The sequence below is a fragment of the Lathamus discolor genome, chromosome 17 (genome assembly GCF_037157495.1).
Source record: "Lathamus discolor isolate bLatDis1 chromosome 17, bLatDis1.hap1, whole genome shotgun sequence".
NCBI lineage: Eukaryota > Metazoa > Chordata > Aves > Psittaciformes > Psittacidae > Lathamus > Lathamus discolor.
The window spans coordinates 3,417,773-3,436,819 of record NC_088900.1 but is presented as its reverse complement, the minus strand read 5'-3'; the positions used below and the strand labels follow the sequence as shown (position 1 = coordinate 3,436,819).

Below are 19,047 nucleotides of genomic sequence, written 5' to 3'. Positions count from 1 at the left end.
GCGATAACTCTACCGCTGTTCTTGCTGCTGGGATGCAACTGCCGTCACAGACAGAAGTAACTGTGAGCAAAGTGTGGCCCAGGCAGAGCATAGCATCCTCTATGAGACCGTCTCCCATTGTGCTTGCTACGGCTTGGTGGCACTTTTGCTATCCAGTTTTGCCATCTTTGCTCCTGCTTTCTGACAGCTCGTTGTGCACATGACTTGGTCCAAAAGTAAACTGAAAGAAAAGGGGCTCCATTCCAGAATAATGATGCTCACTTGGAATATAATGTGCGCATTGGGGAGTTATAATGAAACAGCTTGGTCAGCGTCACTAATTGTGTCTGCTAAACCAGCAGACTTCCTCCACAAAGACACTCCCCTTACAAAGCTCTGGTTTTACATTTGAAGTCTAGCTTCAAAAGGGAATACCCATCCATTTGACCCAGTCACATGGCCAGCAGTGTGCTGGGGCTATTTGAAACAGCCAGCAAACCAAGCTTCCTCGCAGAAGAGAGCAATCTGGCCCACAGGACCTCAGGGCGCAGACACTTGGTATCCTCCTAATGTCTGGCTCCCTACCACGTCGTGACCTCCATTTCAGCTGTCTAAGGGCTAAAGATATCGTGGCGGATCAATGGCTTGGGAATAAAACCAGAGGCTGTGTGTTCACCTCCTTGTCCCAGTTTAGTTCAGCAAGCAATAATCAGAGCCTTCTCTACAGCTAACACGCAAGGGTATTTACTATAGACTCTGGAAGAACAATCAGGTTTAGGCAGGCAGCTCAGACATCTTAGTGCTCACCTGGGAATAAGAGGTCTTTCTTCTTTTCCTCCCCTAGTTCCTTCTCCTCAGCCGCATTCGCTGTTGGCTTCAAAATAAATGGCTTTAAATCTGAGCTCAGCAAGAGCTAAGCCTGAAAAACCAGTAGATGATATTCATGAGCATTTCCTGGGAGTTCAGGCAAAAGCCAAACCAAGACCTTTTTGCTGAGCCTGAGCAGCACGAGGAGGAGTATTTGGGGGATGAATAGAGAAAGGTGTTTGGAAGGCAGAAACAGAGGAAAAGACCAAAGAGAACAGGTTTCAAAAAGCATAGGTCTCACCCATACTGCTCTAAATCGCCTTCTCCTCACCAATGTCAGTGAAATTCCCCCTTACCTCAGTTAACACTTTGTCCCAGACAAAGCAGCGAGTCCTTTCTCTTCTCCATGCTGCACACCAATTGGGATTTCTAGCAGCGCCTTTGGACCAGCTCCAGAGCAGGCATAGCCCAGCACAGGTCCTTACTGGAGATAGGGATGCGATCCCACAAGAGTCCTAACCAGCCATGAGAAGAACCTTTGTTTGCCTGGAGCAGCCCTTCTCACTGCATTTACACTCTAACAAACATTTTCTCTCCCTTGTACCCTAAGGTCAAATCCCTGAGACACCAAAACTACAAGCACCACAATAAATACAACAGAAAGGATTACTCTGTCCAAAGTGACTGAAGTTCAAAAAATACTGTTCCAAAACAGCCTAAGTCAAGAAACAAGAAATGTTAGGTCTTTCTGCTGTAATAGACCCTCATTTATCACACTGAGAAGGGTACTTTTTAAAGGCAAATGGCCAACTAGCCCCTTTGATACATGGAGATGCTTCAAGATAGGTATGACATAGAAACCCTAGGCAGAAGCTATGTACTGGCTAATCTGACAGTTATCTCCTTTACAGCCAACTACTGTCATTTCAGCCTCTGCAAACTGCCAGCTACATCGATAACTGCAGAGCTAAACAACAGAGGAGAAAGCCTTTGTTAATTAAGCCAGCTCCCTTCATTTTCTTACTGATCTGGCCTCAGCAGAGCTGTCGGAGAGCTGCTGTTGTGTGGCCCTTTGTGCTGGCGACAGACTGCCGCACACCCCCCTCCAAGGCATCTGCACATTGGTGGCAAGGCAGGCGATCCTCATCTGCTGGCTGGAATGCTTTCTGGGATGAAATGTTGCAGTCCTGCCACAAATCAGCCTATTAACTCAGCTGGAGCACAGCAGATTCCCCCTTGGAGGGGAAAAACCCCCTCCCTGAAGGATGCATAAACCTGCCCATTGTCCGATCCAGCTGATACAGGGCTATTTTCCCAGTGTGGTATCAGCTTCCAGAGGAGCTTATTTATACTGAATTCATCAGTGCTACTTTGTACCCAGAAGAGTTCAGCTCTGTATTTTCAATCAGTTAGTGGCCATCAAACTCTTAATGGGGTTTCTGGAACTGTGGGTGCTTTATCCTCTGTTCAGCAGGCGTTTCAGGATGCTGAGCCCTTGCTCTGCTAACTCCGTTCAAGCTGCAGATCCTCATTTATATATACATATATATATATACACACACCTTCATGGTTAGCTATTCAGCAAGGAGGGACAAAGCTCAGCACACTTGCAAGTGTCAAGTGTGAGCCCAAACTGACTTGTTACCATTTCTGATGGCACTTTGCAGTTCCTTTTGCAGGTCACTGGCCTGATTCTGCCTCCACTTACGCCTCTAAGCCACTGGGCTCTTTCGTTTGCTTTGGAGAGGTGCCTCACTGCCAGGCTCTTGTCAGAGCCATACAGTCAAAGCCACTTCAGGAGATTTCATCACCTTCATTGGCTACAAAAGTGATGTAGAAGAAAGAAATACATATCTTGCAAGTACTTAATCTCACAGCTAAATGAAACTCACCGATCGCTTTTCATAGCCAAATCGTGACAGCTTCACCCCGAACCTAAACAACGAGCAGTCCACCTTTGCTTCTTTACTCTTTGATAAGCTTAGAAACCATTTGCCATCCAGCCTCCACCAAGCAGACCTTGCCTACAGGTGCTTTCCGTTTCCCAGTGGATGTCTTGATCATTCAGAGTTGTCACCCATCAAAACCAGTTAACCACATTCCTGTGCCAGCCCAGTTACCCTGCACCCATGGCTGCAGTTATCAGTGTTGAAGGTATCTCCGCCAGCTTACATGACTGTTGGGATACAGCCCCCTTCCAGACCCTTTCTGTGACTCAGGATTAGTGCAAGGAAAGCAAAGCAAAACAATAGCTATTCCCTTTGCCTCTACCTTTTGGGTCACTTACCTGGCAAGGGCACTTAGTGCTCAAGGAGAGAAGTGGACATGGCAGGGAAGGCTCCTGTGGATCTGAAATGGTTAAAAAGATTCCTGTCTCAGGACCACTATGGTCCAAAGGGTTAAATCTATTTGATACAAAGGGTTAAATCTATTTTATACAAAGGGTTAACTCTATTTTACAGCTCACCATCTTTCTCTGCTAAGTCCTGCGGGCTCTCGTGGTGCACAGAGCAACTCTTTCCTATTTTACGTATGCTACTCAGTGCAGTGAGTGTCCCCAGTAAATAGCCCAAAACTTGTTAATAGCTTCACCCACGCGACCTTCAGGGAGAAAATAGGTTTTTATCATCAGCTGCAAATGGAACTGGCTGGAACATCACCACAAACATGGGTTTTAGTGCACAAGGAGAGATCTCAGGCCTTTTAGTTCGGAACCTGCCAAAGTGCTGTCGACCCAGAACTGGCTGTCATTGCAGGGATAAATGTGAGGCCTCAGCCCCTGAAGAGAGGGGGAAGCAAGAGGATCAGACAAAACGGTTACAGGGGATAAAACAAAGTATTGCATTTTAATTGATCTAATCTTTGGCTCCCGGTGGAATTCGCAGAGATATCTGACTAGAATTACTCGAGTTTTATCAGGAGATGACAATACTGGGAAAGTGCCTTTTGGACAGTGAACCACTCCAGATCTTGAACTGCATTAGCATTGGGACCGGCTGAGCAAAAGAGCTCCCACAATAGTTTCAAAGATGAGAGCAAAAACTGAAGAGGGAGAGAACATGTGAGATGTAAACCCACCTGGGCACACAAACGTGTGTGAGCACAAACCCAGGCATATGTGTAATGCTGCCTGCTCTGGGTCCCTCCTGTCTAAAACCTGTAGGCATCTACCAGCGAGCAGGAAATACGGGACCTACAGAGACACTAGAAAAGGCATCCAAATGACAGCACCTTCTATCCATCCACTCCCCTTCCGAGGTCCATTTCTATTCTGAGTGCAAACATTCTGAACATTAAAGAAGACAGAAGAGGGCAAGAGGGGCATGAAAAACATCTCCTTAAAATACAGACCCAGATACTAAATACCATATGGGTGGCACAAACGAACAGGAGAGCTGAAAAGACAAGACAGTGAGAAACCAGGTGGTCTCTTATAATCTCTTTCCTGAAATAATCTGGCTGAGCAGATGACTGCAAGATCTTTGGAGGAGCAGAGGAATAATGTCTGGCTCTATCAAGATCCTGCTTTATTCACTGCGGTGAAGGGGTGAGAAAACATCAGGTCTGATAAATGATTCATGGAGCCTTTTCTTCTGCTAATCTGTAAATGCATTTTAAAGAGAAGCTTCTTTTTGATGAAGATATTCTGCTGCTCGTAAAAACATGTCGGCACTTAAAGACAACACAGGCACACTGTGATGTCTCTGCTGCTGCTGTCAGTACTTTGAGAGCCCGAGTGCGGCTCCTTGCAGAGGGCAGGGATGGAGGGTTTGCTGACTTACCTCACCTGAGGATCTGCCCCTCTCATCCCCTGGCACCGGATTCTCGGGCTCTGGAAAAGCCTTACCTCATCTAATGCTTGCACCTTCACTGCAGATTTACAGACACTAAGGCCAGAAAGGACCTTTATGCACTTCTCTCGTGACATCCTGCATAATACGCTCTAAATCCTCTCCTCCTGGTTACACGAGCACTCTCTGAACATGCACATTTTACTGTCGCTGTGTGGCAGACACCTCTTTTCACATGCTGCTGGAAACAACAGAACAACTCTAATGTGCCCATCACCATGGCATCCTGTTCCCTGCACATCCTCTTCAGAAGCATCTGCTGGAATCAGGCTCCTGCCCGTGACAACATGATGGATTTGACTTGCTGTACCTAAGCCTCACACCCTGGTCAACCGGGATCCAATCAGCAGGTCTCGGAAGGCTGTAACTGATGTGGTCCACACCGCATGGAAACCTGGGCTCCCTGAACAGACTGCACTGCTGTTAGTTGTGGGTTCTTTCACCCTTCACCACCGCATATCCTGAGCTTGCTTTCTTTTTGCCTTTTCTTTTTATTCTCCTGTTTCCATTCAGCTACAGATAACGGCAACACCACGGATGTGGGCACACTCAGGCAGCAGAGACCTGCAACAGCCAAAGCACCGCTTCCCTTTCAGCTGGGTTTCTTCCTGAGCAGACGGGCCTCAAACTGCCTCATGACTTTTGTGCGTGTGGACAGGGAAGGAAAGAGAAAAAAAGGCATGATTATACAAGGACATCTTTTATTTCAGTACATTCAAGACAAAAAGGAAAAAAAAAACAATTCAAGAACAGGATGTACCTTCACTCACGGCTTTATCTCCCCTGCCTCTCTCCATTGTCGTCTCTTCCCTTCTACAATCAGAAATTGCATAGAATTTGTTTTTCAATCAGAAAATCAAATTTGTCAATGTAAAACCCACGTCTGTACCAAGCAGAGGGTGAGCTGCTGCTGTTGCTAGGGAAGTAAATATTTTTCCTTACATCACATCCCAGGCTAATGGTTATCTCGAATGCTGTGAGGCATTGCTGCTGCAAGACATGGGCTGCAAGTCACCCTCAAGGCTGAGGGTGCTCCGTGGGGTCATGGACAAGGGGAGCTCGGTCGCTTGTTTGGGGCTGTGGATGCTTTGGGGAGCGACAGTGGGCAGCAAATATCACCTCCCTTATGGCAGGAAGGTCCCACCTCACCTTCCTCAAAAGGCTCCCCCTACCCGATCCCAAAAGCAGGAAGGAAAAAGCAAAAGATTACCCCAGAACTAAATGAAAGACACAGAACCCCTGAAATTCCAGGCGTTTCAAGGCCTCTTTAAGTTCACTGTGTTGGGTGGTTGGTTTTTGGCATCTTAATATATATATATCTATGTATATATATATTTATATATTTATATTTATGCATTTTAAACAACTCCTCAGATGGACTCTCAGTAAAAGCTGCTTCTCACGGGGGGCTTGTCCCATCCCATCCTTCCCTTCCTCCCTCAGTCCATCCAACAGACTCTGAAAAGGAAGATTTCAGCACCTGAAACCTGGTGCCTTGCAGACGAGGTCCTGACGTACCCAAAATAAACCAAAACAAAAGAATGCCTCCTCCCTTCCCGTCCCTTATCCACATCAAATAAAAAGACACACCCCTCCCTGCCCTTTGAGAACATCCCCTGGTAAGTCTATGTGATGGGGAGACAGCGCCAGCATCCTGTTTCCCGGCCTGGGGTGTTGAAGCTTAAAGAACCATTCTTGCCCCTGTATGGGCAACATCTGCTACACCAGTTACCCACCACGTCCATCCTTCCCACCTCGGGGCCGCACGGTGGCACGGAGACAACTGCTGGGGTCAGGCCAGGCAGAGGACCTCGCTCCTGCTGCATCAGCCCTTTCGGCGGTACACGCGTCCTCTCGGACACCTAAACCAAAGCTGACCCTCTGGACAGGCCTGCGCATCAGCCCAAAGGTCCACCTTGCTCTGGGGGTAACTGCTTTGAGTTTAAAAACGAGTTGACATTGTACAAGTCCATGTTCTGTAAAATGGAACAGGACCCTCTCGTCCCACCCCAATGCCCCCTGCCCCAGCGTTACTCAGGCTCGCTGCTGTTGGTGGTCTTCTCCCACTCCAAGCTCTCCTCGCTCCGTGCGGGCGAGCCCGCAGACGGCCGTGCCCGCAGACCCTGAAACCTGCGGCACTCGGGGCACACGCGGATGTGCGTGCACCCTCGGGCGACCAGGGCGGCTTCTTGAGCCAGTCTTTGTGCCAGGGGATCTGGCTCTCCCCCACTGCACAGCTTCCCATTGCTGAGCGTGGTTGTGCTGCGGGCTCGGCGCTCCTCCGGGAGAACGGGGCGAGTCCGTATCATTCCCCCTCGCCTCCGACGAGGGTGGAAACTGTCCTTGCAGAGGATGATGTTGCGCAGCTCCGTCACCATTTCTTGGCACACCGACACCTGGAAGGCAGACCCGAGACATACTGCTCACCTAAGTAAGCTGCAAGCCCCAGCAGTGCTGCGTCTGCTCTGGATTGGGATGCCAAAGCGGTACGGCCTCGGGCGTTAATCTGACCACTGGGCTGTCAACATCAGTGCTCAGACATTTATGCCTGATTTGGCTCAATAGGTTCCACCTCTTGTCAGAGACCCTGCTGTGTTCTGGCTCCCCAGATGAGACCCAGACTTGCTGCAGATAGAAATAGTCAAGTGATCCCTTCTTTAGGAAAGGTGCTTGGACATTGTACGCATCCTTGTTCCCTTCAAAAGCCCTTGGAGCATCCCATAGCCTCAATTTTAGCAGGAATCAATGCATTTTAGATCCTGGCCAATGGACCTAGCCTTACGCTGTGTTTGAAGTCTCATTAAACTAGGAACGCTCATCTCAGCCTTACTAGCTCCAGAGCACTGCACTGCTGAGCACCCCGCAGCTAACAGTAAGCATACACTATCCCATCAGGACACTTTCAGGCCCTACCTCTGATTGTTCAGAGTGACGAAGGCTCCACAAAAATTCCAGCATTGCCATAAAAATTGCTACGATTAAGCCACAGATGAGCACCACAAAGATTCCGCCGATGTTCTCCATTCCCAGGCCTAAAATAAAGCAGAAGGGACAACGCTGTGAGAGGCAGGCACAACATAAATTGCAAGCATCTTTGCTGGTATTGCATATCCCCAGCCAGGGATCAAAACCACTGTCCTATTAATAGCTAACCGCATGACTCAGATGGCAACCTGAGTGACTTGCAATAACTGCAGGATCGAAGATGCATTCTCAGAAATGATGATTTTGCAGATAAAGAGCGAGTACATTGGTGGGAAGTACAAAGCAATTTGTGGACAAACCGAAAACAAGAGGAAAAATGAAAGATCAATCGGGCACAATTATTCACCCAGCTCTAGTTACTTTGAACTTAGCAAAGGAAGATGAGCCATGCTAAAGAAGCAGAGATGAAGAAGACAAGAAAAGGCTTTAAAAGAAGCTGGCATCAAGAAAAGCTCCTTTGATTACACTACAAAGTGCTGGTGAAAAATGATTACAGCTGCTTCTATTGCAGCAGCAAGGAGAGGTTCCAGACAAGACAGGGACCCAACACCGTTTCACACTGTATAGTGACCAAATGGGGTCCTTGGCACCCAGCGGTACCTGGTTGTGGGGTTGGGTGCTCTGTGCTCAGCACTTTCTGGACCATAAGGAGGAAACAGCCCCTTCCATGGGGCTGGGCTGACACAGCCTCAGAGAAACAGCTCTTCTGTGCTTACTGGGTTTGGGTCTCAAGCGGTCTGGGCCCCTGATTCAAGTGATCACTAAAAAGCGTGTGGTGTTTTGCAGCAAGGTGACTGTATGAGGCCATTACTCAACAAAAACATCTATGAAAGTCTTCGTCTCCCCTCTGTAGCACTAAATCAAAGTGTAAGAATCAATGATTTATTGACTTCATCTCTGTGTGGCTTTTAGACATAGAATCTCACCAAAACCCTTGTAAATCGCTGACCTGTTTTGTTCTAAAACTTAGGAGGGCACATTTCTCCCTCCTCCTCCGTCATTCTCCTGGCACTGCCTCCGGAGCAATCTAGCACTCTGTAAATCAGCCTTTTGCAGAGCTGTTTCCAATAGGACAGCAATTGTGGGGCAGAAAACAGCCCGTATTCAGAGTTTAGACCCAAGATAAAGACCATTCTCCCCACCCAGCGTACTCAATTTGAATTTAGGGCCAGTACCTCTCTCTACATCCTTCTATAATTCTAACCAAGTGCCACCACAGACACTCATTCACAAGCTCACTGAGAGGTATCTCCTGCTTCCATAGACACCTAGCAGCAGGCTACAGCCTTCCTCATATCCCAGAGTGAGGAAGCGAGCTCTGACACAAAACAGCAGGAAAACTTGCCCAGGGTCACGAAGTGTACTGGGTAATACCAGGAGCAGCCCAGGATCCTGTTTCCCAGCTACCCCCTTTCAAAGCTACCTCAAAACAGAGCAAAGACCAGATTCCACTTCAGAGCTGGAACACCTCCACCTGCTGCAACGTCAAGCAAAGACAAGAGCTACGATGGACCCATCCTGACTCTCCATCTCTGCACTAGAGAGGTCAGAAGACTGCCCATTCAATGGGGGGGACCTGCCGGCCTCCCAGCAAACACTTGCTGAGGAAAGGGTGAGTGCCAAAACTAAAACATGCAGCAACTGCATTAAGCTGGCAACTGCTCTCACGCTGGGACATCAGCCTAATGTGGTAGCTTTGATGGAAATTTGCATAGCCTTGCAAAAGAATTTGCTCCTCAGTTTACAGATGTACTAATGAAGTCTTTGCATCTCTTCCCCCGGCTGTTTAAAAGGCGCTTTCACTTGGAGCCATTAACCAGCGGGCCTGTGGTGGAGATCCATCTCCCTTGAAGGAACCCAGGATTTTGGTCTGATCCCCTTAGCCATCCATTTTCCCAGACATTCATTAGAAACTAATTTCCCCTCCATATGCCTCCAATATTTGTCATTTGGTTGTTCTCGCTATCTCTGCCCCAGGCAAAAACACACAGCATGAGGCACAGCAGAGCTGTTTGGCTTTCTCCTTGAATTGTGACGGAATCTCAGGTCAGCACAAGGGGAAAAAGTACTTCTCAGGCAGAAAACCTGGCAGCACTCGTGTGCAGATGGACATTCAACCTTGCGCTGCTGGCAAGGATGCTTCGACTGCTTTGTCCTTCCCAGCACGCGTGTGGTTTACCTTTGGCTCTGTGGTCCTCCTCTTTGGGGCACTTGCCTCCTTCCCACCACTTCCTCTTAAGGATTTCCAACCGGTTGTTCTCTTGCAACTGGAGAATGGCCAGGTCAAACTCATCGCGAAACACAGAGCCTGCAACACCAAGAGGTAGGTGGTAAGGCACCGTCTCAGCCAGCCTCCCTCCTCGCTCATCCCCGTCATGATGCCCTGCCAGTGTGCCCAGGTACAAAAGCTCATCTCTGGATGGTTTGGAAGGGACTTCAGTCCGTGTAAGCCTTTGAAACTTGCAGCCTCTCTGCTGGCACTGTCAACTGGTTCATCTCTCATTCAGATGGCAAATCCACCTGTTCACCAAGACCCATTTAAAGAGTTCCATTGTAAGGGAGAGCTTTGGCTTCAGGGGCAGGGTCTGCAGTATCACACTGCTGCTCCTCCAGACCACTGAGGTCCCTTCTCCTGTCAGCCTGACTCCAGCTTTACCTTGCTCTAACACCTCTTCCCTCAAACTGCTGCACTGCAACAGCAGCAGGATCACCCTACACGCAAGCCCAAAGGTTCATGGTAGAGGAGGCTCACTTCTGTGCTCAGCACCGAGCTGTACTGCAGCCAGGATGATGATCCCAAAGAAGGGCCGTGGGAAAGACCTCAGTTCTCCCAGTAACTCTGCACTATTGTCCCAGCCAGCAGCTTTTCTGCCTTTCTTATCTGCTACAGTTTCACTGTTTAACAAGACAATGCGAGAACAAATTTAGTCCTGAAAGTAAGGATTTGTACTCAGGATCAGGTTACTGTGACTTTACAAGCTTATGCATGTTAGCTCAACTGTAGTGATTGCTTGAGTGACAGTTCTGATGCAATTCATCTTAACTTTGTATTGCTAAGTGCAGGTGATTAAAGGCCAGGAACAAGGCTTCCTAAGCCTGTGAGTGGCTGAAACAACAACCCATGGCTTGGAATAACAACCACTATGTCCTTCCTTTGTGCTGCCCTGGGAGATGATGTTCTCTTGCCATCTCTCACATTTAAAAGACAAAACCCCTGCATTTGTTAAACCTGATTATCGAGATAGTCACTGAATTGCTCAATTCTCTGTCCTGGAGCTTAAAGAACCACCAGCTGTTAAGAAACAAGAGTTACAGCAACACTACTTTTACAGCACTTAGATAAAACCAGGAGCACAGAACGAGTCAAAAACACCGGTTCAAAGGAGAAACAGTCAGAAAAGAGCATATATGCAGAAAATAAGCAGCAATTTTGACACATCTTTCACATTATTTAAAGAGCCGCAGTCACGTGTCACATGGCTCTGGATCAAAGCAGGGTCTCGCACATCTGTTGGGCAATCGCAATGTATTTGATTTTCCTCCCGAGGTAGAAAACGACCCCGGCCAGAGCTGTGAGACGTGACTTTGGCTTTAGAGCCGGTTCAGCCTTTCAAACGCTCCGGTCCTCTGCCGACAGCTGAGAAGGACTAGAATTTGTCTTCACTGCCTACCGACGGGCATGCCAATCCCGTAGCCCTTGGTGTCCAGAAGGCCCCCGACCTGCGTGAGGTTGCAATTGCGCTGACGATAATACTCGTTCATGGTGGACTCCAGCAGGAAGGCGTAATTGGAGTTCAGCACGCGCGCGATCCCTTCCTCCGTGCTCTTCACAAAGACGCTGGGCTGCTTGGAGTACATGTAGTTCCACATCCGCTGGTACGTCTGGTAGCGGGAGTTCTGCAGGAGAAAGGGAGCAGTTAAGGTAGGAGCATCTTGCTGCGACATAAACCCCACTACCGAAAGGCCAAAGAAGATTTGGTGCCAGATTCCAGAAGGCTTTAGATGCCTAACCTCCACTGATTTCAATGAGATTTAGAGGCCCAAATAACTTGGTGGATTTGAGGCTTTGTTGGCAAAGCTGGGCATGAAATGCATACCTAATTCCAATGCGTTCCAGCAAAGCTCTCTGCATAATTTCAGTTTTAGAAAAAGACATAGTTTCCATAACAGTCAAAAAAGCCAGAAGAAATAGCTTGATTTAAACCACCAAATGCTCCCTGCAGAGCTCACACCCTATTGTCTGTCACTAGGACTTTGTGCTTAACACATCACCAGCATCACAGCCAGACGCCATCACCCTGAGAAGAGCTCTGAAGGTGCAGGCAGCACCAAAGCTCTTTGGAGTTTGTTGCTCCCTGAATCCAGATTTTGGTTCACCCCCTTGTGAGGCAAATCAAAGTGTCTGCTTAAGAGAATTGGAGCCTTTTCACTGACTACAGTGAACTACAGCTCAACCAGTCCGGGATCCTCAGACTCTGCTGGTGGTCGATTGACAAGTGAAACTTGCTGGCACAGAAACTGAGGCTAAACACACTCTGGTCTACATAAGGAGCTTCTGAATTTGCCCCTTTCCCCCTGCATTTCTGCAGCACACAGAACCTCTTACGCCACCTCCCCTCTCAGCCAAGACATGACATTAGGGCACCTCCTGCCATTGCACTTGCAGGGCTCATTTTCTGTGGCTGGTGAATGATGCTGGAGAGCCTCCAGGAATCTGCTGCTGACCCAGTTACCGTCCTCATCCGTCCAGCTCTGTCCCCCGGATGCAGCCACTTGGGCAAGGGACAGGCAAACAGAGACTGTGCTCCCGATTCACTGCACCTTTAAACCTTAATCCTGTGTGTTAGCATCAGGGGAAATGATGGCCAGGACAGGTTACAAGGCAAGGTGCTCCAGCAGTGGACATACATCTCATGCAAACAGTAACTGAGGGCTAGTAAAGACAGCCTCAGCCATGCTGGCTTAATCCATCACTGTATTCGACCCACCATTATTACACCAGAGGTAAATGGATCCCAACATAGTTTGAAGCACTGCAAATGGTACAAGAATACCTTTTGCTGATTCCTCATCTGGTATCAGCAACTCCATCACCCTGAAGGCAGCACAGAGCCACAGACAGGATTTTAAACCTGAAAGCCTTCCTGAAAAGAACTAAGCGAGTGCCTCGTAGACAACTACCATGGTCACTTGGGCTCTGTTCAGCTCATTTTAGATATAATGTTCTGCTTAAAAGTAGCTTTTTGCCAAAGCTGTGGAGGGCACAAAGCTGGGTTGAAAAGCCCCAGCTCACTTGAGAGATTTCTTAGGCTTCCAAATACAGTTCAGACTCAGAGCAAGGAAAAAAAGCGAGAAAAGCTTTCTCTCCTCTTGGAATTTCAACAAGTAATAAATAAATAATCCTCAAGCAGCTCTTTGTGCATTCAGAGCACAGCAGAGAGGATTCACTCCTTTATTTCCCTTCTGAACGGAGCAGGGAAGACAAAAATTACATTGGGCTAAATAGCTCGCTTAAGTTTGCATACACTTGACTTTTCTCAGGGTCACTGACCACACGCAGACTTCCAGCACTCTGACACACGCTGCCTGGGGTGTGCAAACATTGCTTTGCTTACCTAACTGGAGGTACTCTCATACAAAAGCTAAGAGTACATCAAAAGCACATAAAGACCCATAGAAATTGGACTGCAAATGCTCATCTGCTGAAGACCTGGTTATACCATACTGTGACACAGGGATGTGCCCCGCTCTCTCACCCACTTGGTGACACTCCCAGTGGTAAGTTGCTTTCTAAGTCCAAGCACCATGTCCAGGCATCAGCAGAGGTCCTGATCCTAGTCAACCAGCATCCCAAGAGCACACCAGGATGCTATGTTACAGCATCCTGCATTCCCTGTCCTCTGCCATGCATCCCCAACCATTCATCCCACCATTACCCACTGTGGCCAGGGGTCTCTCCAGAGGTCCCTCCTGTGCCAGAAGCAGGAATGACAACGTGGGGGGACATCCAAATGTGATTAAAGGGTGCCCTCTGCACCCCCAGCCTCAGTTAGCAAATGAATGGGGTTTACTTGGAAGAAGGTCATGCTGGAGCCGCCGTGAATGGTGCCATACTCGATGGCTGTCTGGTCAGCCAGGTCATCCACAGATTCAATGGGGACATCCATCCGCTGCACGGTGAGGAAGGCTGCCAGATTGGCTGTGTAGGAGGAGATGATGATCAAGGTGAATGCCCACCTAGGGAAAGCAGAAGCAAAGATGGTGAACTGAGATTCCCTGTGGACGGATCCCCATCCCCACCCTCCGCCTGCTTCTGCCCACAAAAGACCCACACAGAGAAGCCTTCCTCGAGAGGAGGGCTGACCTTACCACACTCCACTGACGCAGCGGGTGGATAATGCTTGGGGGGCAATGGTGGAGCCCTGCTGCATGAATCCCCCGACTGGAAACCACAAGCTGTTGCCGAGGGAGTACTGATTCACGAGGAGATTGCATCTACCTTGTGAGCAGGGGTGGGGGCTGTACCACTCATACGGTGTCAATCTGAAATGACAAGAAATGGGTAATTCCCTGGGAAATGGGGCACTTTGGAGAACAGAAACCAAACCAAGAAAGAAGGGCTGTGAAAAACCCTGACTCTCCCAGAGGCAGATATTTCTGAGGAGGAAACTCTTTGCTGTCAACTGATGCCCAGGGCTCAGCGCTGTGTGAAATGCTTGCTTTAAGATTCAGAAGCCAGAGGCTTTCTTGTTAAGATTTGCAAGTGTTTCTAAAGGCTCTGCTGAAAACCTGGGCACGGGCTGTGGGGAGCCCGGAGCCCTGTGTGCAAACCCACAGCGCAGACATCCATTCCAGATGTGCGCAGACATCCATTCCAGATGTGCGCAGACATCCATTCCAGATGTGCGCAGACATCCATTCCAGATGTGCGCAGACCTGATGTGGAACTGGAATCAAGCACCTTCGGCTGTGCTCCCGGCTGCAGAATGAGCACCGAAGGGAAGTTCAAAAGGGAAGTGTGTGAGACCTGAATGCATGACACCATCAAGATAAAGAACTGTATCGGTGCAGATGGCTGCTCTGAGAAGGTCTGATTGCCCCAGTGAGGTCTAGGTCCCAGTTTGAAGCCAAGTGCTGGTGTTTCAAAGCATCACATGCTTTCAGTGCTCACAGGGACAGGACAGAGGTGGCAAACTGAAATAACTGACAGCCTGTCATCGAAGTGATGGCAGCCTAGCTCTCTTTTTGTGCTGTTTCCAATCCTCGGTTCCCCGGTTGCTAAGAAAGACTTCTAATTCCTATGCTGCATTTCATTATATTGCTAATGGCTAACAAAGCTGGTGCCTGGGAGGGTCATTTTGGGGATACTGCCAATACAGCTGTGTGGCTCTGCCAGCTCACACACCGTTTAACCAAATGTGCTGTTCAGTTTCATTTCTGCATCTCCTACCTCACTGTGATGCCAGGTTATGTCTCCAAGACTTTCTAAGGTTGTATCAAGCACTGGCAGTAAAAACCACTGCTCTAGGAGAGTCTGCTGCAATTCACATGGTCACAAGCTCCTTACTGCTGAGCAAGGCAGAGAGCAGCATCCAAACCTCCACCTCCAGCAGGAAGCTGTGTAAAAGCACCTCTTTGGAGGATCATGTTTAAACCAAATGGAGGGGGTTAAAGAGGCACCAAATCTCAGTCTGCAGAGAGTGCTGGACCGCATTATTCCATGGTTTCTTCAGAGCTATGTTTCTGGGGCTGTGATGGCATTTGAAGAAACCATTAAAACCTTGTCAGGATGACAACTTTAGCCATGCTAAGGGACTGTGTGACAGCACAGTTCCAATTTCTGTAATGAGAATTGGGTATTAACTGTGTCCCGAAAGAGCCGTCAAGTCCTGAGCGTGTCTTTGGTACACATAGCCAGGACACAGTTCAATTCTGTCTGGAAAGGGATCACCCATCTATGCCACCAACCACAAGCAGTTTGTTAGGAGCACAGGGAAAACAGCAGCGGAGCACAGACCCTGGCCTTGATGGGGGACACGCTGCAGACAAGCACTCAGTGATTTATTTTAAGGCTGATTTAAATTAGTCATAGAGAAGTGGAACTGAGAGCTGTCAAGCGAGGCTCTGCACATCAACCAAGAGGCTGCTGAAGGATATTAATGAACTTTCCTTTTCTGTACACATGGGGTTTTACAGGGCCACAGGAACCAAGCATCACCACTGCAACCTGCACTAGTATCTCTGACCGCATTTGCTGCTACCTGCCAGCCTCCTTCAAGGCAAGTAGTTGGCTTGGGTGTCACAGATCAAGCATCTACAGGGAGCAGCACCATTTGCACAGCATCAGCCTTACTCCCAAACCTCCTCCCACCCTTCCCACACAGCTCTCGGCACCGGCACGCACTGCTGCGGCCAAGAACGCTCCTGAACGACGCCATGGTGCTCCTGTCACAGCCATACCAGCAGCCATCCGCTGGCCTGGGGGATGTCCCCATGACCATCCCCTCACTATGATTCCCCCCCCCACCCCCGGGTCTGGGAGCATGACGCTAGATGGCACCGCGAGGAAGGAAAAGGCACCAGCAGGCACATTACCGAGCAACCAAGAATAGGACACAGCTGACGGCCAGGTAGGCGAGCAGCATGAAGAGCCAGACGCCAGGGGAAAAGGGATCCAGGAATGAGAAATAGCCAGGTTTGCGGCCCTGCAAGGGAAACAGAAAGGAGTTTGTGTTGTGTTTCTACAAATCCCATAGCCGATGCTGACGATGGATGGGAGCAACAGAAGGGAAATAAAGAGGGCTTTGCAAATGCAAACAGGTCACAGTGAATGCATCAACCAACCAAGTCCTGCAGCATCTCCCTGCTGTAATTCATCTCCTGAGGCTATTTTTTTTCACCATCTCAACTGCTTTTATTCCTCCGGGTGAACTGATAGATAAATCAGGACAATCACAGCGCTCTGCCCTCCTCATGGTTCTGCTGGCTGTGCTGGACCACATCCAGAGCCTAAGCAGGCTGCGCTCCCTCCCCTGGTAGAGCACGACTGGGCTCAGAGGTGGGAGGGATCCTTTGCACGAAGCAGAGTGGGGAGAAAATATTTTTGGGCAGGAAAAAGAACATAAAAAGAAGCGTTTGCAACATTTCTGGTTCTCTTTTTTTGGGCCTCGGAATGTTTCTTCGCCACAAAACTCAATAAAATTATTACTTTTATCTCAGGGAATGCGGTATTTTTATCTCTGGGATGCGTCAGTTTCCTGGTTCTTCTCAGCAAACCACCTTTCCTTGAAAATAAGGCTTCAGTGCCAGAAAAAGCAAGTTGATCTTCGCTCAAAGCACCTTAAATCTGCACGAGGACACTGCTGCCACTGCTGGAAACTCATCAAATACAGCAGAATTTGGGCAAAAGCAGGATTCATTTCTAGAAGTTTCTTAACAGCTGAACACTTCCCATGTCGGTGAGTGTGCTTCTCCCATCACCACCAGCTCTGCGCATACAACACAGCCTCCTGCAGGGTGGAACGAGCAGCACTAACGTACCTCCAAGCACACTCAACACCACCACAGGGGACAAGGGCAGAAGTAAACGGAGCCACAGGTCTTAAGCAGTGCTCTTTTGCTCTCAGTGCAATGCAATTTATATCATCCTTGTGGAGCACAAAGTGCTTTGTTTCACTGTGCACCCCCGACATGGCCCTCCCATCCTGAACATTGCAAATATTTGGGCAATGCTCATGTACCTCAAAGCATCTTCTTCCCTTCCCATCTCCTCGGAAAGCAGCAGCATATAAATCCCAGCATAACGCTAAATATCCCAGCAACAGCATGTAAATCACAGCATAGAGCTAAAGGCTTGCATCAACCTTGCGAAATGATGAGCCCTTAAATCACAGGAGCCTCTATCTCCTGCCCCAAACCACAGAGTCAGTCCTGGCATCCCAGAACCTCAAGGTCTATAGTTTCCCCGAGCACCTTCAACCAGGGAGCTGCCCATGAGTCAGAGCTCTTGCCAAGGCTTTTACTGTTAAATCAGAGGGGAAACAGGCTTTTATCACATCTTGGCCCTTTTTTCCTTCCCCAGACTCCCCCCAGACCAGCACTCTAAATCCCATTCCCATTAAAACACAGTTTTACTACTGAAGCATTCTGAATCTTACGCAAAACCTGAATTTCACAAGGTCTTGGTAGTTCTTCTAAACACCAAGCTGTTGCTAAAAAAAGGCAACAGTTGTTGCCCAAAAATCTTCCTTTACTAAAAAATATCTAGGATACAGTGATATTCTCAGCTGCAGTCACCAGCTGGGACTGTAGCATCTCAGAAAGCTTCTACAGGAAAGACCATACCATAACATCCTACCCCTGTATCCTTAAGGACAAGATGAGTTTGGGATCTATGTTAGCAGTTTTCCAGAATCTGGCTTATTAAGTCTTTTAACAAATAGATGAGTTAAGGCTGAGCTGCCTCTTCTCTTCCAGAGCTGTTTACACACTCAGGAATGAAATAAGGCAACGAGAACCTGCAAGGTGTCAAGGGCACCATCTGCCCTCAGACGAGCAAACTGGAGCTTCTCGAGCAGAAGACGATTCCAGGTGGCTTATCCCTCCCCAGCATCCCAGCGCTGGCAGGAAACTCCTAGGCACTGGCAATGCCTTGGCTGAGGCTCCCCTGTGAGATGCTCCGGTAACAAAGTTCGTTTCTGTAATTAAGGCCTCGATGTCTTCTCTATGTTTCTGGGGCAGTTTGTCAATAAATTACACTCATTAAGGAAATTGTGTTGGAAGCTTTAATTCTCAGGCTTGGCAATGACTCTCTCCCGTAACCGTACAGTAGTAGTAGCTCTGGTTCTCTTCAGCTACAGTCATTTTCAGGCTGCCGCTACATATTCTTTTCATTCACAGTTGTGGATAAGAATAAAGATATTCTGCTCCCACGGAGGGCACAAACTCTCTCTTATCTGTCTGTTTTGAAGATGGGAATGACAATATCTGGAGTCTGTCAGATATTTTTAGCTGGTCCCAATACAGCTTTGTTAATTGGAAGAGCTATTTTTCTTGGAATAGAAATGTTCAAAATGCCCGATAATTGATAAAGGCCTCCTGCAAATCCTCAGATGAAAGCAGCAGAGATTTATTTACCACCCTCAGTCACTGGAGAGCTTCATTTTCAGCCAGAGAGAAGCAGTTTTCTGGGCAGATACAGGTGAGCAAAGAGCCTGAACGTGCAGAACATCCAGGAAGAGGAGGAATGTGGAGCTATACGGCATGGTCCTGGATTTGTCTGTGTTCAGGCCTCTAAGACACTTCATGGACTCCCTGCCTGCCAGATGGCTCACAGCGAACAGGCCAATGTGTACCATGGCCCAGGGCATGCCCGGGGCCAGCAGTTGCTCCCATCCCTGCTTCAGTGAGGCAGAAGCTTGTTGGC

The 19,047-nt window shown here is 48.5% G+C and overlaps 1 protein-coding gene across 5 annotated transcripts in view; it reads right to left on the bottom strand.

Annotated features, from left to right (window-relative positions):
* Nucleotides 1–5,187: 5,187 nt before the first annotated feature.
* GRIK4 (glutamate ionotropic receptor kainate type subunit 4) overlaps nt 5,188–19,047 on the bottom strand; it is a 180,264-nt gene continuing 166,404 nt past the window's right edge. For 3 of the 5 annotated variants that reach the window (XM_065697041.1, XM_065697042.1, XM_065697043.1), the window contains exons 14-22: nt 16,218–16,327; nt 13,992–14,165; nt 13,694–13,859; nt 11,294–11,519; nt 9,802–9,930; nt 7,551–7,669; nt 6,672–7,033; nt 5,398–5,450; nt 5,188–5,276 (exon numbers count right to left, since the gene is read on the bottom strand). In XM_065697041.1, coding sequence (XP_065553113.1) covers nt 5,230–5,276; nt 5,398–5,450; nt 6,672–7,033; nt 7,551–7,669; nt 9,802–9,930; nt 11,294–11,519; nt 13,694–13,859; nt 13,992–14,165; nt 16,218–16,327 — 1,386 coding nt within the window. In that variant the 3' untranslated portion in view covers nt 5,188–5,229. Of the gene's footprint in view, nt 5,277–5,397; nt 5,451–6,671; nt 7,057–7,550; nt 7,670–9,801; nt 9,931–11,293; nt 11,520–13,693; nt 13,860–13,991; nt 14,166–16,217; nt 16,328–19,047 lie in introns of those variants that run through there. The other 2 variants (XM_065697044.1, XR_010616437.1) reach the window with 2 other exon arrangements.